The sequence below is a fragment of the Gigantopelta aegis genome, chromosome 14, assembly GCF_016097555.1.
Source record: "Gigantopelta aegis isolate Gae_Host chromosome 14, Gae_host_genome, whole genome shotgun sequence".
Taxonomy (NCBI): domain Eukaryota; kingdom Metazoa; phylum Mollusca; class Gastropoda; order Neomphalida; family Peltospiridae; genus Gigantopelta; species Gigantopelta aegis.
The window spans coordinates 13,088,239-13,114,085 of NC_054712.1; the positions used below are offsets into that span (position 1 = coordinate 13,088,239).

General features: G+C 38.8%; 1 protein-coding gene across 1 annotated transcript; it reads left to right on the forward strand.

Moving 5' to 3' along the window:
• The first annotated feature begins 13,151 nt into the window (after positions 1-13,151).
• LOC121389083 (prostasin-like) lies at positions 13,152-19,423 on the forward strand. The gene is made up of 6 exons (XM_041520698.1): positions 13,152-13,255; positions 13,762-13,892; positions 15,627-15,641; positions 17,556-17,708; positions 18,351-18,499; positions 19,262-19,423. The coding sequence occupies exons 1-6, from the start codon at positions 13,152-13,154 to the stop codon at positions 19,421-19,423; spliced, it is 714 nt and encodes a 237-aa protein (XP_041376632.1).
• Positions 19,424-25,847: the final 6,424 nt, after the last annotated feature.

Genomic DNA, 25,847 nt, shown 5'->3' on the forward strand with positions numbered 1-25,847 from the left:
ACAGTAGCCCATGTAGTGGCGACAGAGGGTTTCCTCTCAAAATCTGTGTGGTCCTTAAACATATGTCTGACGCCATATAACCGTTAATAAAATGTGTCGAGTGCGTCGTTAAATAAAACATTTCTTTCTTTCTTTCTGATGGTGAGAAAGCTAGACGGACAGTTGGACAGTTATAACGCTGTCTAACCGTCATTTAAAGTTAAAGTTTGTTTGGTTTAACGACACCACTGGAGCACATCGATTAATTAATCATCGGCTATTGGATGTCAAACATTTGGCAATTCTGACTCGTATATTTTCTAATGCAGCAAGGGATCTTTTATATGCACTTTCCCGCAGACAGGAAAACACATACCATGGCATTTGTCAACTGAATCAACTGAATGGATCGACCGATGTGGTTCGATTATGCGACGCAAGCACCTCAAGCGAGAATTCAACCGACTGAGCCAAATCCCGCCCTCTCTAACCATCAGAGACCAATCTATATACATTCTGCGCAATCGCTGCCCACCAAACGATAGTCAAAGATTCCCGCTCTAATACAACAACAATCCTATCTTTGACGTTAAAGGGACATTCCTGAGTTTGCTGCATTGTAAAATGTTTCCTACTAATAAAATATTTCTACGATTAAACTTACATATTAAAATATTTTCTTGTTTAGAATATCAGTGTCTGTATATTCAATGTGTTTCTGGTCGTCTTAATATTTGTAAGAAGCCCAAACTGGATTTTGTCTTCAAATAATTTCGTACGTATGAAAAAATTATATTTTAGGAAATAAAATGAAATTTAACCTAGTACAAATATTAGACCGATCAGAAACACATTCAATATACACCCACTAATATTTTACGCAGAAAAATATATTTGATTACAATCGTTGAAAAGTCTCTGTTAGTCGATAACATCTTAAACATTACAGCAAACTCAGGAATGTCCCTTTAAATACCTTTACACCGATCATTTTCGAGTTGCTTGATGAAAAAAGAGTTCACATACAATTCACTAATACACACAAATGTAAATACATTCTAATCTTTAAAATGTTCTCTAGGTCTAGCATGAGTGTACAAAGTCTAATGCTTTTATCAAAAAGTGCACGATTCGGTCATCTTTGTGCACATATCCTCAGCTGGGACATTATTGAAAGGCGATGCTGTCGGGTTTATATAGTTTGGTCTCTGACGGATAGAGAGCGTTGATAACTGTCCAAATGCCCATCTAGCTCTCTTACCGTCAGAGTACTAAGGGTAAGTGAATATTAACGGGATGGTATAAAGAAACTACACATATTTATCCAGGGTCCATACGGGGCATGGACATTCCTAAAAGTTATGGAATCGGCAAATGATAATTTTCAGGCCTGGAAAGTCGTGGAATTTTTCCATTCTCTTTTTATTTCTTCCTGTAATGTGTGTATTATTAGTTAATAATGTGAAAACATTTGATACCATGGATTAGAGCGTTGATAACTCACAATGTCCGTCTAGCTCTCTTACCGTCAGAGTACTCGGGCTACTCTGCATGTGTGTGTGTGTGGTGGTGGTGGTGGTGGTGGTGGTGGGGGGGGGGGGAGGGGATCTGGTACTGAGATGCGAACCCAGAAGCTAAAACCCTTAAAGACAATAGCTTAAGCCCTATACATTTCAATTATTATTATTTTCGTGCTTATATCCAATTAAGGCTCAAGCACGCTGCCCTGGACACACATTTCAGCTGTCTGTGCTGTCTATACAACTAAGGCGGGTGGTCATTATATCCATGCCAGTGGTTCATATTACAATGTCACCTGTAGAATATAATACTCCCACATTATTATTAAAAAACCCACCCCAAAACGTTCGCCACTGAACACGGAACAAAATCAACACTTAAAGAAACAAGACACCCGAGAAGAACCAAATCCCTTTAGTATTAAAAAAGAAAACTGCCACAATAAACACTTCACGTAGACCGTGTCTTGCGAAAACCTTCCCATAGTGCTCCTAATCAGAGATCACGCCATTGATCGTGTCGCTCCGTGATTCGCACATGTTGACGAAATCCGCCCAACGCTGACCCCTGGCGGTGAAAGGTTAAGGCAGTGTTGACCAGGCTGTGTGGCTCGTATTAACGGCTTCATCCAAAGTCGCATCTCGAGAGCTCATCACGAAGACTCGATCTAGCCGCTAAACTCAAGTATCAAGAGTTAACAAAATGTCAACTTGACCTTCTAACTCGTCACTGACGACCCACATCGTTAACCTTATTAAGAGGCTGCGAGTGGCTCGAGTGTGTTTCAGTCCATAGCACCGTGCAGTAGTCAGAAGCAAAGCGCAGTTTTAACTTCTAAATCACTCCACATTGCAGTCTGAAACAAACCGCATTTTAAACCACATCGCAGTCTGAAACAAACCACATTTTAAACCACATCGCAGTCTGAAACAAACCGCATTTTAAACCACATTGCAGTCAGAAACAAACCACATTTTAAACCACATCGCAATCAGAAACAAAAACCGCATTTTAAACCACATCGCAGTCAGAAACAAACCGCATTTTAAACCACATTGCAGTCAGAAACAAACCGCATTTTAAACCACATCGCAATCAGAAAAAAAAACCGCATTTTAAACCACATCGCAGTCAGAAACAAACCGCATTTTAAACCACAATGCAATGTGAACACAGCACATACTAAATTATACCGCAGTGTGGACGATATCGCATTTTAAAACCATACCATTTGTCTTTTCAACGGCCCCCGTAGCCATATAAACGTAAATAAAATGTGTTGAGTGCGTCGTTAAATAAAACATTTCCTTCATGTTAGCGGCCTGGGAGAAATAATGGTTAAGCCACTTAATAAATGCTATTCTTGCTTCCTGCATTGACTCAAACTCATGCAGGGTGGGTGCGCAAATCAGTGAGGAGGTGTCAAGAAACCACATCTCCCTCTTCCCGTCTCTCTCTCTCTCTCTCTCTCTCTCTCTCTCTCTCTCTCTCTCTCTCTCTCTCTCTCTCTCTCTCTCTCTCTCTCTCTCTCTCTCTACCGGCCTCGGTGGCATCGTGGTTAGGCCATCGGTCTACATGCTGGTAGGTACTGGGTTCGGATCCCAGTCGAGGCATGGGATGTCTAATCCAGATACCGACTCCAAACCCTGAGTGAGTGCTCCGCAAGGCTCAATGGGTTGGTGTAAACCACTTGCACCGACCAGTGATTCATAACTGGTTCAACAAAGGCCATGGTTTGCGCTATCCTGCCTGTGGGAAGCGCAAATAAAAGATTCCCTTGCTGCTAATCGGAAAGAGTAGCCCATGTAGTGGCGACAGCGGGTTTCCTCTCAAAATCTGTGTGGTCCGTAACCATATGCCTGACGCCATATAACCGTAAATAAAATGTGTTGAGTGCGTCGTTAAATAAAACATATCTCTCTCCCACCATTGGGCTATGTCTCGTTCCAGCCAGTTCACCACGACTGGTATATCAAAGGCCGTGGTATGTGTTATCCTGTCTGTGGATCAAGATGCCTTGTTACTAATGGAAAAATGTAGCGGGTTTTATTTTCTCTAAGACTATATGACAAAATTACCAAATGTTTGACATCCAGTAGTTAATAATTAATAAATCAGTTTGCTCTTAGTGGTATTGTTAAGCAAAACAAACTTTAACCCTCCCCATCTTCCTATACCTCTGTCTGTCTGTCTGTCTGTCTGTCTCTCTCTCTCTCTCTCTCCTCTCTCTCTCTCTCTCTCTCTCTCTCTCTCTCTCTCTCTCTCTCTCTCTCTCTCTACCCTTTGTCTGTTTCTCTGTTTCTCTCTCTCTTTTACTCACTCAACGTGCTCTAGTGGTGTCGTTAAACAAAACAAACTTTAACTTTAATTTTTAACCTAAATTAAATCCATACAGTTGTAAGAATATGCGTTTAAAAATAAATAGAAACAAAGAGATAAAGAGAGGAAGGAGAAAAGGTAGTAAGACAGGATAAGCAGAAGAAATAGACGAACATATCGAAAACGGAAAACGTTTCATCCAACAACTGACATCATAACCAAACAGAATAACAAACAAACAACCACAACACGAAGAAAAAGCCATTTAAAACAAGATTTTGCTCCAGTCACCGAATCTGTCGTGTGCACTGCTTGATTTCTATGAGACACAGTCCTGTATAGAATGTGACATCAGGCCTTTGTGTCAGTAACATTAAAACACGTTTGTTATTAAATCTCCAGTGTTTTCTATCACTGTTTTCCTGTATAATAGCCACAAATGTGTAACATTATACAATACGATTCTTAAGTATGAGAGGCAAGTCACGCACTGTACCACGTTAATTGTGTTGTATATCTAAGCAGTATTTCTGTGTGGTTTTGATACGTTAGTGCTAGAACAGTAATGCAATTTACAAAGTAATGATGACCATAGAATAAATAATAGCCAAAATAATATTCTATGTACAAATTGATACCAGTTTGTCAAGAAGTTCGTCACCGGCGCCCAGTACCCACAGATGGTCCACTGCCTTAGCACCCACAGCTACAGGAGACTGGTGCCTCACTTTGAGGAGAGGAACATCATCACCTCCCCGTAGATGCTGTGCACCCAAACGGCCTTAACGAGGCCACTCGCGTGGACATATCGATCGGACTTTAAACTTTTAGATATGTCGAAATTACTTCTTTTTTTTTAAATATTATTAAATAGTCCGATCCTCTCTTCTTTCTCTTCTTTAATTTTGGACTGTCCTTCTAAAATGCTCCAAATTATATAAATATTCGGCCGAGCAGTCAATTATTTTTTATTTTTGGCTTGTAACCTTTTTATTTTTTTTATTTTATCTATTAACTTCTTTACTAATTGCTATATTCAAAATTCTGCCCAGTTTCACCCTCCCCCCCCCCCCCCCCCCCCCCCCCCCCTCCATCCCGAGTCAGGCCACCGATCTTATCGGAGGTCGGACTCGGGATGGGCGTGTTCGAAACCCTAGTGGTATATGGGCACGTTAAACTAGTTATCATCATCATCATCATGTTTGTCGTCAGTGGTTTGGTCAAAGTATGTTTTTCTTTAACAACACCACTTGACTACATTAAAAGGAAAGGAAATGTTTTATTTAACGACGCACTCAACACATTTTATTTACGGTTATATGGCGTCAGACACATGTTTAAGGACCACACATATATTGAAAGAGGAAACCCGCTGTCGCCACTTCATGGGCTACTCTTTACGATTAGCAGCAAGGGATCTTTTATATGCACCATCCCATAGACAGGATAGCACATACCACGGCCTTGGATGTACCAGTCGACCACACTGATTAATTCATCATCGGCTATTGAATGTCAAACATTTGGTAATTTTGACATAAGTTGTTAGAGAGGAAACCCGCTACGTTTTTCCATTAGTAGCAAAGAATCTTTGATATGCACCATCCCACAGACAAGATAACACATACTACAGCCTTTGATATACCAGTCGTGGTGTACTGGCTGGAACGAGAAATAACCCAATGGCAGTTGTTGGAGACAGGAGAATGCACCCGTTGCAATGTGTAAAATTGGATAAGACTTTAGTACATTAAAATGACTCTTGAACAGACACACTCTAGATTATGGGAGATCGCGTTTCAAGTCACCCACAGATAAACGTTTCGTCTGTGACTCCACCCAACCACAATAACCTGTGACCTTTACTTCTGGTATTTTTCCTACATTCCTGTTCGTGATTTATATTTAATTTTTTTTTTTTAAATTCCAAAACAATTGTAGTATTTGCCAAAGACTAACTGTAGACAGCCGACTATCCAGTCCGGTACCGTCACTTGTTTTATGGCTATAGTTCAATATGAAAGAAAAACAAAACAAGAAACCTTTCAACTAAAATTTGAACATAATGTCCTCTTCCTTCGTTTCTTTTTTAGTTTTCGGCATTTCATTTCAACTTATTTTGTTCTTATATCCAATTAAGATTCCAGCACGCTGTCCTGGGCACACGCCTCAGCTATCTGAGCTGTCTGTCCAGGACAGCGGGTTAGTTGTTAGTGAGAGAGAAGAAGGTGTAGTGGTCTTACATCTAACCATGGAGTCGTTAAAACGCGCTCTGGGTGGGAGCCGGTACCGGGCTGCGAACCCTGTACCTACCAGCCTGTAGTCCGATGGCTTAACCACGACACCACCGAGGCCGATGTGTCTCTTTAAAATGTGCTAAGATGTCCTCAAAGAGTCAAACACACTTTCTTTGCCTTTCAGCTAATTAGCTAATGCTGGCGTGTTCCCTGACGTTCATTCATGATTCACCTTTGTTAATTACACCGTTTCGATGCGGTATGCACTATCTCACCTGCCGAGGTGTAAAAGTACAGGTTAAGGTCACACAGTCCAAACAGTTTCTGTGTTTAGGTCTCTGTATAATGAGATTATAGACAGATTTTGTCTCACACTATAAATGTAATAAAATATACAAACTAATTATATAACGTATGCATGCTACTCTATCACTGGCGTAGTCAGGATTTTTATTGGGGCGGGGGGGGGGGGGGGGGGGGGGGGGGGGGGGGGGCAACCGACACTATGTATATTTATATGTATGTATTGATGTATGAATGTCTATATATTGTATGTATGTCGAGGCTGACTGTTACATACATAGATATTAACGCACTGGCGCAAGGGATAATTAAATCCTTTCTGACCTCACAAATTGTCCCATGTATGTGTGTATGTGTGTACGTGTGTATGTATGTATGTATGTATGTATGTATGTATATATGTATGTAAATAAAATAAGTAACTAAATAAATAAATTAATCCATTCATGAATTTGAACAAACCAGAACAATAATCCCACCCCTAGACGACACCCCTCCCCCGCAAACCCTGCCCACCAAAAACGTCCCCCCTAACATACAAGTGAGAGCTGGACGTAGCCCAGAGGTAAGGCGCTCACCTGATGCGCGGTCGGTCTGGGATCGATCCCCGTCGGTGGACCATTAGGCTATTTCTCGTTCTAGCTAATATATCAAAGGCCGTGGTATGTGCTATCCTGTCTATAGGAATGTGCAAATATTCCCTTGCTACTAATGGAACTGTTCAAAACGTGATTTCGTTAACTATATGGTATATTTTGGAACACGACTCCATCTATTTCAGTATGCGTGTCAGTAGTTACTGTTATTTACTATTATGCACGTTTGTGTTCTATTTTATTTTCTGTCCAGCAGCCAGAGCACATTTCAAACTACGATTCTTTGGTGTCTTCTAGCACAGAGAGAGAGAGAGAGAGAGAGAGAGAGAGAGAGAGAGAGAGAGAGAGAGAGAGAGAGAGAGAGAGAGAGAGAGAGAGAGAGAGAGAGAGAGAGAGAGAGAGCGCGAGCGAGAGCGACAGAGAGAGAGAGAGAGAGAGATGGGGGTTGAAGTTGAGACACAGAGACAAATATCAGTGAAATAAAAGTTGCAATCATATCACACTTGTCGCGCAAGCGGGACTCGTGAAATATGATTGCAAACTTCACTCGAGATATAAATCATATTTGACCAAAAAAACATGAAATATCCTCTGTGAATTAAATTAGTACGGGGTGCTTCTAAATGCTATCTCACCAAAATTAGTTTTTACAATAGAGCATATAAACATTAGCCTATGTAGCAAATAAACCGAAAACAAAACCAACATGAAAAACAGTGTTTACTGTAGTGCCGTAGAGGAAAATAAGACAACAGCCCAAGTCCTGTCATTCTACTAAAAAGAAAAGAAACAAAAAGAAAAAAAAAGAAAAAAGTTGCCACCAGGGCCCCGTTCCTCGAAGCGATCTTAGCCTTAAGATTACCTCAAGCGCATAGCTGCCCTGTGCACTTAAGTAGATCATAGGGCTAAGATTGCTTCGTGGAACGGGGCCCTGGACTTTGAAAACATTATCCATTTTACGTCGAGGAGTTCCAAAAGGGAATCAGTTAACAGATCAGATTAAAAACTATACAGACAACTACATGATGTGGCGTTCAGTTCTAGGATGAAAGAAATGTTTTATTTAACGACGCACTCAACACATTTTATTTACGGTTATATGGCGTCAGACATATGGTTAAGGACTACACAGATTTTGAGAGCAAACCCGCTGTCGCCACTACATGGGCTACTCTTTCCGAGTACTCACTTAGGGTTTGGAGTCGGTATCTCGATTAAAAATCCCATGCCTCGACTGGGATCCGAACCCAGTACCTACCAGCCTGTAGACCGATGGCCTAACCACGACGCCACCGAGGCCGGTTTCAGTTCTAGATTCACGAATCAACCCTGATTGTACGCCGTAATTATGGGAGTTAGTTATCCATTCAACATAGTGTAACCTAACTGTCAAATCATTTCTCATTCCAAGAAAATAAAACAACAATACGGAAATACTTTTTTTTTAATGGAACTGATTGGCTGCATTAGTGATTCATGGAATTCAGCATGCGAAATTTATGTGGAACTAGATTATCCAAGCTCCCTGTTACATCCAAAGTGGATACTGAAAGGTCCCATTTTCAATTATTAGTGTTTACCGTGATCATCATTTAGAGCTGGGCGGTATTGAAATTTGAGGTTCGGTATCGGTATCGGTATTTTTGGGGTGATTTACCTCGGTATCAGTACGGTATTCGGTATTGGCATTGTGATACTGCTATCGAGCGGTATTTTCCGTATACTCGGCTTTAAATACATACCTAAGTTAAAGTTCTCTCACTAATTTCATCTAAATAAAATTAAATTCCATACACAAGGCTCTCGTCTGATTTATTCCCAACACATTTTGCGTTCGTCAGATACTAGTATATTGTTAGTGCTTTAATAAATGGCGGCAAACATTTTTTAGTACCGAAATTGCAGTATTTTGCTCGATACGGTAAATCGGTATTGACATGATACCGATACCGAACGGTTTGTACGGTATGCCGCCCAGCTGTAACATGATTTAATATTTATACATATGACGTATAAGTTGACTGGGATGATTTACGTAACAGATTAGCCACACATGTTGGTATTGTCGTCTGTGGGATTTGGGGCGGGACGTAGCCCAGTGGTAAGGCGCTCGCTCGATGCGCGGTCGGTCTGGGATCGATCCCCGTCGGTTGACTCATTGAGCTATTTCTCGTCCCAGCCAATGCACGACGACTGGTATATCAAAGGCCGTGGTATGTACTACCCTGTCTGTGGAATGGTGCATATAAAAATATCCCTTGCTGCTAATCGAAAAGAGTAGCCCATGAAGCACCTGGCGACAGCGGGTTTCCTCTCTCAATATCTGTGTGGTCCTTAACCATATGTCTGACGCCATATAACTGTAAATAAAATGTGTTGAATGCGTCGTTAAATAATACATTTCTTTCTTTCTATGGGATTTGATTGACACAATACACCATCTATAGGTTCTATTGTCCATAAACTCGCATCTCGCCATCAGTTGAATGAACCTTTCAAACCGAAGCCAGGCAATCTATCGTAAGCAATTAAAAAAAAATCCCCTTTCTTGTTCCTATGTGCTTTTGAAAAGATTCTTCATTTGTGAGCCAGGTAAAGCTGGCACGTGCGCTGCATGTACGGATTACGGAATGAGGCTGGTCTCACCATGCACAAATAAAACTCTGACTTGATACACACACCCATTTTTTCTTGTCAGTCTTCCCTGAAAAGGAAAGTGTTTGTTTTCCACCGACTGGCGGCGCGTACGTTTTCTGTCGTCGACTCTGGCCCTACTGGAGAAAGTGGTCAGTCGACATGAAAGAACAGCTTAGGAACAAAAGATTCGTGGCTAGTCAATACGTAGCATTCTCCCACGTGTCTCCGAGACGCTCTTAAAGTCGTGTGTGCACTATTTTCTTATAAAGTCCTAATTTACACACACCACCCATGAAAAAACGCACGCATCTCTGCAAAGCTCGTGATTTCGACTTTTTCTTAATTCGATTCTTAATTTAGCTTTTAATATGCAATGGACTATTCATGTGTTTGCTGTAAGTTTAGCGGTGTGCTTTAATCCCGCTGTTGGGAGTACTCAAGTGAGAAAATCTTTTTCAAGTGAGTATGAAACACTTGGTTCTTTTAGAGGCTGTAAGCTTACCGACTATTGCATAATTGATGATTCGTAGAATTTACTCTGTAAACAAAATAATAATAATAATAATAATAATAATAATAATAATAATAATAATAATAACAATAATAAATAAATAAATAAATAAATAAATAAATAACTAAATACATAAATAAATAAAGATGTCCACTTTAAAAAAACAAAACCACCAAACATACATTTATTTGCATCTAAACTAATAACAGTGTTGGAAGATTTCAACACTTTTGTAGCCATATATTCGTACGATATACGAAAATCATTTCCACATCATAAAGATTAATAGGTAGTATTTCTGTACTAATATTTAAAATCTAAATATATTTTAATATAAAAAATGTCAAAATGTGAGATACGAAACGCGGCCTACAGATTTCGAATCCATTCATGGCTAGTTATCTTTAATTTGTCGTGACCTGTTAGTTATACATTTAGAATTAGGACCATTGTGTTCCCATGTACACAGCATGCACGTCTGACATTTACACGTTAGGTTACAAATGTTGCTTGTATCAGTTAATAATAGAAATGTAAGAGACAAAATCTACATGTGATATTTAAATCGTCTATTTCGGGTACAGCAGAAACGAGACTGTTAGTCATAAGCGTACAGGTTCCCATTTTTGGGGGGGGGGGGGGGGGGGGGGGGGGGGGAGGCTGACTTTTACCCGAATTAAAAAAAATGCCCGAATGTGGATAACAACATTTATTCATATTAGCATTACTACCAAGCATTTATGTACGGTTGCAAACGAATCACTACCTTTTTTTGTGTGTTTTTTTACATGGATGACTAATTTTGAAGGTAGAATGATGAAAATACATGGTAAAACGATATCAGGTTACCACATTTTGCCCAGCACGAGGGGTGGGGTGGGGTGGGGGTAGAGATTTGACCCCGCCCCGTCTCGTACGCTTATGAATCGTGTGACAATTTTAATTATAAACCACCTGAGTTAAAGTTAAAACAAATACGAAAGGGAGTTTCGAAAACTATTTTTATAACACAGTTGACTGCTTATTAAACAAATTTCGCTCAAGCAGGACCAATATTCTTGTTCAGATGGAGGGAAGAGGGGAAGGGGTACAGTATATTGAGCCACTTTCAAACGTGGAACCCAACAATATTAACGAAATCGAAGCTTGCATACTTTATCTAGACACGTTCCAGACGCTGGGGAAATACAGTATATATTACCATTGAATTTATTTCCTTTTTCCATATTAAATAGGCATACATTCATGCGATGTAATGCCATGCAATATAGGTAGGTAGGTTGGCAGGTATGTAAGTAATTAAGTAGCTATAGTCCGTCCCACCCTCTACACATTTTTTGTTTTGTTAATAATTTCAGTTTGGTTTGACGTAAGAAGAAAAGTTAAAGTGTTCTGGAAATAACATTTATGTACTATTTTTGTGTGCAAGTTACACAATAATCGGCTCGGAAATAAATAAATTGTTGTAAATTCGATAGTATGAAAAAAAAATGCGTTCCCTGCGTGACGGACTATACTTAGGTAGATACGCACGCACACAGTTATGTATTGTAAGTATTCTTTTTCTTTCTTTCTTTTTAGTATGTAACTTGATAAACGGTTATTGCGGGGTAACCTGCGGTACAGGAAGGAGGCCTCTGAACTTTCCCATTAAGGGGTTCCTCTGCCCCATTTCATCGAAATGTTGTGTGCTACGACCATCAAGTCTGTCATCGAAAACCACACCGCGCCCCTATCGACCAAGACCGATAACTCGCAGACCTGCCACCTGGAGACCAGCGACTCGGAGGCCAAGGCCGACAACTCCACGACCAACAACGAGACCAACGACCCCTAGGCCGACCACACCCAGATTGAGCTATACACCAAGTTGGTAACTATTAATATTTTAATGTAGGTACACAACAAAGGGCAGATCTAGGTTTGGGCAGAATAGGTTTGGGCGTGATAGGCTGCTTTGTTATAATAATAATAATAACAATAATAATAATGATAATAATAACAATAACAATAAATAATATATAAATAAACAAATCAAAGTAAAATGGACATTTTGATTTATTTATTTATATATTATTATTATTATTATTTATTATTATTATTATTATTATTATTATTATTATTATTATCCTTAAAATGGTGCCTTATCGAACGTTCTGGAGTGACTAAGTTTCATCTTCATGCACCCAGTTATTGAAAACAAATCTTCAAATGTGTGTGTGTGGGTGTGTGTGTGTGTGTTTGTGTGTGTGTGTGTGTGTGTGTGTGTATGTGTATGTGTGTGTTTATGTGTGGGTGTGGGTGTGTGTGTGTGTGTGGGGGGGGGGGGGTGCGTGAGTGTGTGTGTGTGTGGGTGGGTGGGTGTGGGTGTGGGTGTTGCTTTGCCTTTTTAATTATTTTCTCTCCCTCTCTCTTTCCGCAGTCACATTTTTTTTTTCTTGTATACATTAAAATTCTTGCCTGAAAAAAATGTATGAACGGTATGTGTACATGTGTGTTTTGTGACAGTGTGTGCGCTTAGACCTGTGTGACAAAATACAAGCTTATTTTACACACTTCTACGTTTTACTTCTTTTTATCATTAAATATATTATTTAAAAAAATTAAATTAATTATTTTCTTTGCAAATCTCTTCTTCTCAAATTGTTATAGGCCATATTGTTGTCGTCATTATTTTCTATGATAAAATCAGTCTAACACTTTTCATTTCATTTTAACTTATTTTCGTCCTTATATCCAATTAAGGTTCAAGCACGCTGTCCTGGACACACACACACCTTAACTATATGGGCTGTCTGTCCAGGGACAGAGGATTAGTTGTTAGTGGCTAGTGAGAGAGAACAGGGCGTAGTGGTCTTACACCTACCTATCGAGTTGATAAAACTCGCTCTGGGTGGGAGCCGGTACCGGGCTGCGAACTCTGTACCTACTAGCCTTATGCCATTTGGTTTAACCACGACACCACCGAGGCTAGGTCTAACACAGTTTCTGCTCACAGGTTGTGGTCTGGGTCTGTCTCCGCGGATATACGGAGGGACGGCCGCGTCGATGTGCGAGTTCCCGTGGATGGTGTACCTCTTCCGTGACCCCAGCCCGTGCGGAGCCAGCATCATCGACAGCAGACACCTCGTCACCGCCGCTCACTGTGTTCAGTAGGTTCAAGTTTGCTTTGTTTAACGATACCCCTAGAGCACATTTCATTAGTAAGCATTGGCTATTTGGATAATTATTACATAGTCTTAAAGAGGATCTTTTATATGCACCATCCCTCTGACAGGATAGCACATACCAAGGCCTGTGATATACCAGTCGTGGTGCCCTGGCTGGAAAGAGAAAAAGACCAAATGGGCCCACGTACGGGGATCGATCGTAGACCAACCGCGCGCCAGGCGAGCGATTTACCACTGGCATACGGCAGATTGATACACATGCACACACACACACACACACACACACAGAAAGCCAGAGAGAGAGAGAGAGAGAGAGAGAGAGAGAGAGAGAGAGAGAGAGAGAGAGAGAGAGAGAGAGAGAGAGAGAGAGAGGAGAGAGAGAGAGAGAGAGAGAGAGAGAGAGAGAGAGAGAGAGAGATCAGCCAATGAAATTTCGCGTTATATGCAGAGTGAATAACTAATATATTTTCTAATAATGTTTCTTGCAGCAACATTAAGAAGAACCAGTTGAGGATCGTGATAGGCGAACACAGGCGATCGGTCTGGGTGCAGTCGGCGGAATACGAAGTTTACAACTATAGAGTTTTTGTGCACCCCCAGTATGTCCCGAAATATTACAGTAAGTCGTTCTATGTACGGTACGATTCGCTTGATGCGCGGTCGGTCTGGGATCGATCCCCGTCGGTGGGCCCATTGGGCTATTTCTCGCTCCAGCCAGTGCACCACGACTGGTATATCAAAGGCCGTGGTATGTGTTATTCTGTCTGTGGGATGGTGCATATAAAAGATCCCTTCCTGCTAATCGAAAAGAGTAGCCCATGAATTGGCGAGAGCGGGTTTCCTCTCTCAATATTTGTGTGGTCCTTAACCATATGTCCGACGCCATATAACCGTAAATAAAATGTGTTGAGTGCGTCGTTAAATAAAACATTTCCTTCCTTCTATGTACGATAACGTGTATAGTTTGTTTTGTTCAACGACGTCACTTGAGCACATTGATGTATTAATAATCGGCTGTTGAACGTCAAACATTTGGTAATTGTGACATATAGTCTTACAGATGAAATCCGCTACATTTTTCCATTAGTAACACGGGATCTTTTATATGCACCATACCACAGACAGGATAGCACATACCACGGCCTTTGATATACCAGCTGTGGTGCACTGGCTGGAATGAGAAATAACCCAATCGGCCCACCGACGGGGATCAATCCCAATCCGACCGTGTAGCAAGCGAGTGCTTTACCACTGGGCTACGTCCCGCTCCCGGTGACATTTATATCCAACCATAAGCATATGACACGGAAGAAGTTTGTTTTGTTTAGAGCACAATGCTTTATTAATCATCGGCTACACATTTCCATTAGTAGCAAGGGATCTTTTATATGCACCATCCCACAGGCAGGATAGCACATACCACGGCCTTTGATATACCAGTCGTGGTGCACTGGCTGGAAAGAAAAATAGCCCAAATGGGCCCGCCTACGGGGATCGATATGAAACGGAAGACGGATATAGTTCAGTTAATTGCTGAAAGTCATTGCATAGAAGCCTAGGATGGGGCCCAGGGGTCTGGCCCTTATTCAAGGCGGGCGGGATTTAGCTCAGTCGGTTAAGCACTCGCCTGAGGTGCTTGCGTCGTAGGATCGAACCACCTCGGTGGAAGCATTCAACTGATTGGTTTTTCTCGTTCCAAACAGTGCATCACAATTGGTCAAAGGCCGTGGTATGTGCTTTCCTGTCTGTGGGAATGTGTATTTGAAAGAACTCTTGCTGCATTAGGAAAAATGCACCGGATTTCCTCCGGATTTCAGAATTATCAATGTTATTTTTACAAATCTATTTGTTGCTATAGTTGATTTGCCAGTCAAGGGAAATAACTCTTCAAATACGATTCAGTTCAACGAAAATTCGGCAATCCTGACTTCTTGAAAGCTGGCCAACTCAACCACATATTTAGTTGGTGCTTCCAATGGATTTGATACTTCTGAAATCGCATTATTCTAATTTATTTATGATTTTTATTTTATTTTTTTTCTCAACAAAATATGTATGTTTAATTACAGTGAAACCCCACCTAACGACCACCCCGATTCTAAGACCACCCCACTAAACAGACCACTTTTTAGAAGACCGGAATATTTCCTTCATATTTAATAGTAAAAATTACCCGGTATTCAGACCACCCCGCTATTGCGGATTACGACCAGTAAAGTCAGTCCCGATCGTCGTTTTGCGTATATTTCGACCCCGCCAGTGCGACCAAATTACGATATCAATATCTCATATTTGTTCATTCCCAAGGCTGTTCAACAATAACTGATCTAATTTAATGCTTGCTTTGTTTTAGCCGAGACTGGAACAGGTAACAGGAAGTAAAGTAAACACCAATGTTCTGTCTTTTGAAATGAATTAAAACTGTTAAAGAGAGATATACGTTTAAGTCGTTGAAAAACCGCCCATCGCAATCTGTTCAGAACAGAACAGAACTTTATTACACTCAGGCCGTTATGCAACGGCGTAAGAGGAACATACATATTCTGATTTTGACAAGATGGTTAACAGGAGGATACACTGCTTGGTACATATATGAATACAAATACAAATACATGACATTACATAACATTATAAAGATATGTGTATTAATAATATAAATACATGATATTACATTATAGAGATATGTGTATTAACCATATAGATGCATTCTGCGATGTAACAAAGTAGAGGTATATTGTAAAATATAATTATTCAGAAAATTTCAGTTACAACTGTGTACTTTATAATTATTGGTATTACAATATATAGGTATAAATAAAATAAATAAATAATAATAATAATAATAAAAATAAAATTTTCATAAAATAACAATAAGACATAAAATAATGTAATACGATTTAAAATATATCAAGTGTAGTTCTATGTTGACCTTTAGTTTCATTAACTGGTTAATGTATGGTAATTTTGGTTGTTGTTGGGTATTGTTGTTATGGGCGTTTAAATACTTGAAAAATTATATTCATGAATTTGGCTAATTGTTTTAGTGTGCTTATTCTTTTACTGCTCATAAGTTCTCTAAATTTATATATATTTGGTCGTATATAATAATATGGACGTAAACATTCTTTCCGGGTATTATTGAAAAAACTACATACAAATAAATAATGAAATTCGTCTCCTATGTCGTTTTCATCACAAATAGTACAAAGTCTATCTTCTAATAGAACTGTATTCCAACGTCCAGTCTCAACAGGTAAATAATGGTTAGAAGTCCTAAATTTTATCATAACAGTCCATAAGTTTTCAGGAATAATATTAAGATAATTTTCAAAATTTAGTTGGTCTTTGAAATATTCGTAGGTTTTACCTCTCGATGATTCTGAAATATTATTTTTCCATGTTTGTAAATACTGGTCGTTTTGTCGTATGCTAATTTGTTGTGATAGCCATTTTACCGATAGAAAGGTTTGTGATAGCCATATATTACTCATTCCTAGATAATCTAAACTATTTTTAACAGCAGTAATCCAGTTATAGTTAGTTCCATTGCTAATATGGTCTCTCATCATTGATTTGTATAATAATAGAGATAGTTTAGATTGTTTCCCGAGATAACTCGTGCCCAATAACAAATTAATCTTTTGTGGATAGACAACTCGGCTGGCATTCTACCAAGTTCACCATATAACATGCAAATTGGGGTAGCTTTTTTCACAGGGAGAATATGTCTAATATTGGAAAACATTGTCAACTGATTAATATTAATGAAGCGATGTAACGCGCTGATTGGCTGCAAGCCAGTCATCATCAGACTCTAGAGCCGACACTCATTCGGATTACGAGAACAGGCGTTCCACGCGTCAATTAAATAACATTGTAACCAATAAACTGTCTATACAAATTGTAATAGCCATTCCAGCGGAAAGTCGCTATAATCACGTTTGATGTATCTCGAACGCAACGATATCTCAAAATTACTGGCTGGCACCAGCATGGTCATAGTCAGTATTTTATATTGGAGTGGAGGTGTGTGTGTGTGTGTGTGTGTGTGCGCGCGCGTGTGTGTGCGTGTGTGTGTGTGAACCCATATTGGAGGAGGGGGCAACCCACACTATATATATATACGTATGTATGGATATATGTATGATTTTATCAAATTTAATGGTTTAAGAACAAAAGTGTGGTTGGGGGATGGGGGGGGGGGGGGGGAGGGGGCGCACTTTAATATAAAACCCACGTAATAAGTCATAAGATGTGCTTGACGAATCTGTTTGTGTTTCAGCCAATGACATCGCTATAATAAAGTTATCTCAGGAGATAAACTGGTCCCGCTACAAATGTCTCAAACCAATCTGTCTACCCGAGAGCTGGCGTCGCTTCCGGTCCACCACGTGCACTGTGACAGGGTGGGGTATCGTCAGCCCCGTGATCAACTGTAAGTCGTGAACATTTATCATCACCACCATCACCATCATCATCATCAACAACATCGTCAACGTCATCATCATCGTTATCATCATCGTCACCATCATCATCAACAACAACATCAACATCCTGAATATCATCATCATCATCATCATCATTATTATCAGCATCAACAACAACATCATCATCATCAACAACATCATCAACGTCATTATCATCGTCATCAACATCGACATCATCATCATCATCATTAGCATAATATTGTCATCATTATTATCATCATCATTATCACCAATCCATTTTTGATGGTTTCCGCTTTCCTCCAAAATACGACCGCCCTCATTAGCTGATGCTATATACACAGCCACCGTGTATATAACCACTTTCAAGTTAAGTTACAAAGATGACGGCTTCCATTGCCGTTGTATTGATCGAACTAATTTGTGCACGCAATATTTAACATATTGTGTGTACGGTATTCGATCAGACCTGAGTATCGGGTAAGTAAAATGCTGTCGGCAATGTAGATCAAAAGAGAAAAAGGGGTCGGATCAGTCGCACTTGCATATTATTATTATTGCTGTTATTATTATTATTATTATTATTATTATTATTATTATTATTACTATTACTATTATTATTATTATTACAGTTCTACGCCCACCCCTGGCTGACGTGTTACAGAAGGTCACAGTTGATATTGTCGAAGACAGAGTCTGCGCGAATATCTTTACACGAGATTGGTTCAAGTCGACAAACTACTGTGCGGGTTACTTGCAAGGTGGACGAGATTCGTGTGGGGTAAGTTCTACTTAGTGCTATTCTACTTTTACTGCAGTACGGAACTAGGTACACAGTTCTGGATCCTGGATCGATTCGACGAGAGGAGAGGACGTCCCATATTTAAACAAACAGAGAACTTATCTCAGACGAGTTCTTCGAATTTTACAACTAGAAGACTTAGTAGTTTCCGAATTGCAAGTCTCATCCATCATTAGAACTGCAACTGTTTCACTCCCACACAATCAAAACAAACAAACAAACAAACAAAGAAACCAAACAAATGCAGAAAAATACAAAGCAAAACAAAAACAAAACAAAAAGAAATAAAAAGAAAACAAACAAAATTAAACAAACAAACCAAACATAGAAAAAACAAACAAGCAAAAGCAAATGACGAAACCAAATAAAGTCAGCAAAAAGAAAACAAAGAGCAACAACAGCTTACCCCCCCCCCCCATCATATCACACACACACAACCACACATACGTACACACACACACATCACACCACAGCACACATACACACACTGTATGACAACACACACACAATCACATACATATACACACATTAACATAGATATACACACACACACACACACACGCACACGCACGCACGTACGTACATATATACACGTGCGCTAACGCACGAACACATTATACAAGAACAACAAAACCAAAAACAAAGCAAACACTAAGCAACAACAACAAAAACAAACAAAACAGAACGTCAATGAACTATTTCGTTGTGTGACACCATGTGGTGTTTGTTATTCTGTTTTAGGGCGACTCGGGAGGCCCACTACAGTGTCGTGTGAACGGGAAATGGATTCTGGCAGGTCTCGTATCCACGGGCTCAGGATGTGGAGAACGAGGGAAAGCCGCCATTTATACAGACGTGGCCAAATACAGAACATTTATTGATCAAATTCGACGTATTTACTAACAACAGCAACAACGAAAATAAAAGGAGAAGAAAATTGCAACTTTCACTTTCATCTCATTGCTGGTTATTCGGTGTATAAAGCGCTGTCCTGTAAAAAAAGAAAAAAACAGAAGGAAAGATAACTCGCCTCCACTGAATTTTCTCCTCACAAAATGGACAAGTTGCGGAAGTTTGGTTAAAGACTGGGTCTAAATTAGCATGTATAATTTAGAAGTGGTGGAGGAGTCGTAAATTCATTAAGCTACTATCCATATTATAAAAAAAAATATTCCTTCAACTATATGTACCCATAACAATTTACAACCAAATAATTTAATTTAATAGCACAAAACAAAAAACAAACAAAAACTACTGCGCGAACATGTTGCCAACAAGTTTGCTGTCTTTGTGCAACTCATCTGTCTCTTTCGTAAGATTTATGGCGAGCAAGGACATTACAGTTTCGATATTCCCCTGTTATGTATGCAAATATTATGTGGGGATCGATTAATGATAGTTATTTATCTGAAATTAATGTTAAAATAGTGACTGCGGGACTGTAACTTTGAGATAGCAATTTGTAGTATACAGAAAATGTATGGTAAATGCAGAAGACTACAGTTATTCGTGAATCTTCAACTTAAGATTTATGCAAACCTGGCCATTTGCATCACAAATGCTCACCTGTGTTATAAAAATAAAGACTCACACCGGTATTTTTAGTCTAAAGGATGTCACATCCATAATTAACAGGACTCATTAAATAAATGTATGTTGTGAGATCAAGTTTTGTGTTATTTCCAGGATAATATGTCAATAATTTCAAATGCCCCCCCCACCCCCACCCCCCCCAAAAAAAAAGAAGAAAAAAAAGAAGAAAAAAACGAAAAAAAAACGATTTTGGGTGAATTGTTGACGATCTTCACAGCCATACAAACTATACCTAAGCGGGAGTTAGAGGATATGACGCATATATTTATGAAAACCATTTATCAAACTTTAAAAAAATCCTCATTTCAATTAAAGGTTAGTTGTTCAGTTCTAAAAAAATCAGCTTGTATGAAAATTATCAAAATTTTACCTCCAACTTTTGACACAACTGAAACCCGGTGCATAGATACTGTAGTCAAACAGTTTTCACTATTGGTAATAAAAAGAATACATAATTGTAAAAAATAACTACTTGGCTATCACTAAGCGTAAGAATGTATTTCATATTCCTAATAATTCAAACATGGATTTATGCACTAAAACAACAAGCGAACAAGGGAGCTAACTGTACATTGCTACGAAAAAGCACCAATATTATGTTAACAAAACAATAATGTATTTTTGTTTAAATAATAGTCTGGAGGGCACAATAAAACATACTTGAGACAAAACGTTTACCTTCTGTTTTCTTTATAGTTTGTTTGTTTATGTGTTAAATTATTATTCTATTACTTCAAGAAGAAGGTTTCATCTATAAACGCAGGCACCGTTTGTTGCGTACAGTTTGGACATTCACGCTTCACCACTTTCACCACTGTATATTACCTTATAGCCAGAAGTTGTTATGTCCAAAGTTATCATTTTCAGAAGACCCCCTCCCCTAAAAACCCCACCAAAAACCCCCAACAAATCCACAACTGCTCCCCCACTAAAAAACACCTCAAAACAAAACTAAAACTAAAACTAAAACTAAAACTAAAACTAAAACTAAAACAAAACATACACATGCACATGCAATACACATACACATACACATACACATACAGAAACATACACATACATATACACATACATATACACATACACACACACATACACATAAAGAAACATACACATACACATACACATACACATACATATACACATACACATACACATACACATACATATACACATACACATACACATACACATACACATACACATAAAGAAACATACACATACATATACACATACATATACACATACACATACACATACACATAAAGAAACATACACATACACATACACATACACATACATATACACATACACATACACATACACATACACATACACATACATATACACATACACATACATATACACATACACATACACATACACATACACATACACATACACATAAAGAAACATACACATACACATAAAAAAACATACACATACACATACACATAAAGAAACATACACATACACATACACGTTAACATTAACATAAACGTACATGTACACGTTAACATAAATATAAACAAAAACATAAACATACATATACACATACACATACACATACACATACACATACACATACATATACACATACACATACACAAATCAAATCAAAGCACTTTGTCACAGTTTTTTTTTATCACTCCTACTACAGAGATAAGTTTAGAAGCGCGAGCGATCGCAGTTGCTCGCTAGACTGGTTTTTGTACATAACGTTATCAGTGTGATATGATAGTTAAAACAACCTGCAACCCCCCCCCCCCAAAAAAAAACAAAAACAAAAAAAAAACAAAACAAACATCCCCCACCTAAACAAACACACAAAAAAGCCCCAAACAAAGCAAAAACAAAACAAAAACAAAAGCAGCAAACAACGAAACAAAACCGAATCGACCAGAACAGAACAGAACAACAAACAAACAAACAAATTAAAAAAAAAAACCCCCAAAAAATAATAATAAAAAATTGACAAACAAACAAAACAAAACAAAACAAAACAAAACAAAAACAAACAAACAACCAACACAAACAGACTAATCACGACACAGAAGATTGCTCATTCGCAGTGTGGACATAACGAGTTCACGTTGTCCGTCTTCAATTAATATACTAAAAGACAAACGTTATTGTGACACACAAAAGACAAAGACAATTGATGATAAGTTTTTACTGCCGTGTATGAAACGTTATAATATGGAAAGAGAAATGTCCGAAGGTATGGAAACGAGCAATAGTCCATTAAAGTCATTAAATCCGGCAAAGTCTACTGATCCAGATCTCATTAGCAATACGTTATTAAAAATGTTAGCTTCAGAACTTTCCCATCCATTAACTCGACTTTTCAATCTTTCAATACAACGCTCATATTTTCCCTCTAATTGGAAACTAGCCAATGTTACACCTATCCATAAAAAAGGTTCTGTCCACGACATTAGTAACTATAGACCGATATCAATCCTAAGTAACTTATCAAAAGTGTTTGAGAAATGTATTTTTAAACATGTGTTCAATTTCTTAAAAGATAATAGTATTATAACCAAATTTCAATCGGGATTTATACCAGGGGACTCGACAGTTAATCAATTTTATTTGCCAGGCGTTGGACGAGGGCACGGAGGTTAGAGCTGTTTTCTATGATATTAGTAAAGCCTTTGACAGAGTTTGGCATAAAGGTATGGTAACGAAATTAAAATCTATAAGACTTTCGGGCAACCTCTTATATTGGTTCGAAAATTATTTGTCCCACCGTAAACAACGAGTAGTTATTGAAGGGAAATTTTAAAGTACTAAAATTATTCCTGCTGGCGTGCCCCAAGGTTCAGTTCTTGGTCCAATGCTATTCTTAATATATATCAACGATATAGTAAATGGAATAGACTCAAACATACGACTCTTCGCTGACGATACTTCTTTATTCACAAAAGTGGATGACCCACAGGCCGCCAGTAATATTTTAAACTCTGATCTAAAACGTATTAATAACTGGGCCAAAAGGCGGCTTGTTAAATTTAGTTCTGCCAAAACTAAAACACTCACTTTCACGCGGAAGTCGTCTCCCCTGATTAAACCCACTTTGTATCTTAATAATGAGGAAATTATAAAAGTCAATTTGCATAAACATTTGGGACTGGTTTTCCAACAGTCTGGTGAATGGCGACTTCACGTGCAAACTGTTATTGATAAAACATCTAAAATGACCAGTTGCCTTCGGTCGCTTAAATATAGGTTATCTAGGAAATCATTGGAAAAAATATACAACACATTTATCCTTCCTCTTTTTGACTATGCTGATGTAATTTGGGACAACTGTACATTGCATTTATCTCAGCAGCTTGAAAACATTCAATTAAATGTTCTACGCACCATTTGTGGTGCTGTTCGTGGAACATCTCATCAGTCATTATACAAGGAAACTGGTTTTGTGCCTTTATCAGAGAGAAGAAAATGCCACATATTATGTATGATGTATCGACTTTGTAAAGGTATGACTCCGGCTTACCTATCCCAAAAATTGCCCAAAACAGTATCAGACCATTCTCGCTACCCGTTGCGTGATGCTGATAACTTGCAGGGATTTAGAAGGCGAACAAAACTATTTTCTGATTCGTTCTTCCCTTCAGGAGTTAAATTATGGAACAAACTACCAATAAATACTAGAAATTCTTTATCCATAAGTTGCTTTCAAAAACACTTATATGCTAACAAAACTAAAACTCCATTTAATTTTTACACGTGTGAGAGAAGACCAGAGATATTATACTGTCGTCTTCGTCTAAATATTAGCGACCTAAATGGACACAAATTTACACGTTTTATATTGGATACTCCAATCTGTGCCTGTGGCCATCCTATTGAGAATTCTGAACATTTCTTATTCCATTGCCCAAACTATGACAGACAACGTGCTCAATTTCTATTTGCTTACTCAAATTTAAATTACAAAGTGCTTTTAGTTGGAAATCCAAATTTTGATGACCAAGAAAACGTTGACATGTTTAAAATGGTTCAACAGTTTATTGTTGCAAGCAAACGCTTTGACATTATCTGACAGTTCTCATTCATTCATTCTCTCTCTCTCTCTCTCTCTCTCTCTCTCTCTCTCTCTCTCTCTCTCTCTCTCTCTCTCTCTCTCTCTCTCTCCCTCTCTCTCTCTCTCTGTCTGTCTGTCCTCCTGTTTCTGTTTGATTTCTCGTGCGTTGTGTGTGATTGTTTTTCTCACAACTATTGTTTTGTAAAAATTGTATTTGTAAAATGTAGGGAGAGACCTTAATATAGGCATCGCCTGTTGGTCAATCCCAAACGTTAAACGTTAATAAATATTGTTTAAAAAAACAGGAAAAAAAAATGCGCACCTGCCATATGCAAATGAGCCACATCAGTAGAGGGGGTCCAGAACGAACTTCACATAGTCAGTTGCGTGTGTGTCCGCCTTGAGCATTGATACAGGCCTGGCACCGTCGTCTCATTGAGGCTACTAAACGCTGGAGAAAGTTCCTGGAAATGCCTGTTTCGCAGATGCGTGGTTAGGATACATGTGTCTTGGCGAGGTGTTGTCACGGGTGGTCGGCTGTTACGGGGACGGTCCCTGACCTGGTTGTTTTGTTGATATCGTTGCGACAAGTGCCATATTATGGTGTTTCTGTGGACGTTAAATTGACGTGCGACGTCACGCTGCGAGGTCCCAGATTCACGCATCCCTATGACTCGCCATCTGTCATTTTCACCGAGGCGTGGCATGATGAAATTGCATCAAACAGTTCACTAATGGGGTTTTTCTGACTTTTGGACTTCTGAAGGCTGCACAGAGTGGCAATGGTTTACGACTGAATGTCTGGCCTTTTATGGTGAACACTGGACAGCATTTCTCCCGAATATTCCATGTTTCTTGCACAAAGCAAGCAATCGCTGGAACAACTGCTTGGTTGCATTTCTTTGAGCTGTTTCATGCACATTTTCTCTATTTACATCCATAAATCCATTCACAAATTTATTACTCCAAACAATCCATGTCACAATAACTTTTGCCTTTGAGTAATTAAGATGTTTAAATATGATTTTACCAGCTCAAGGTGTATTGTGGTTAAGTCATCGGAGGTAATGGGTTCGCTTCTTAGTATCAGGCTCACACACAGGTACATGTCAACTACACAGATTTTTGAAGTGGTACATTATACATAATTTGACAAATACACGTTACTAGAGATGAAACGATGTATTCAATATTAACTATTGCCGATACATGATTAATATATATATATATATATATATATATGTGTGTGTGTGTGTGTGTGTGTGTGTGTGTCTGTCTCTGTGTGTGCGTGTGTGCGTGTGTGTGTGTGTGCGTGTGTATGTATGTATATGTATGTATAGTGTATGATACTGCTAACATAATTATGATATTTAAAGAACAACAACCGTGAACCCTAATTTCCTAACAATTTCTGTCAAGAACATCTTTTGTCATATTAAATTGCAATAACAAGCCCTAAATGAGCAAAACAAAGTTCATTTTTCTTAACAACACCATTAGAGCACATTGGTGTATTAATCATATGCCATTGGACGTCAAACATTTTGCAATTTTGACTCCACTACATTTCACCACTAACAGCAACTGATCTTTTATAAGACATAACATCACATACCCAGGCCTTTGATGTACTAGTCATGAGGTACTAGTTGGGACGGGGAAAAAGTGTCAGAGAACGGGTCCACTAAGGTGGTTCGA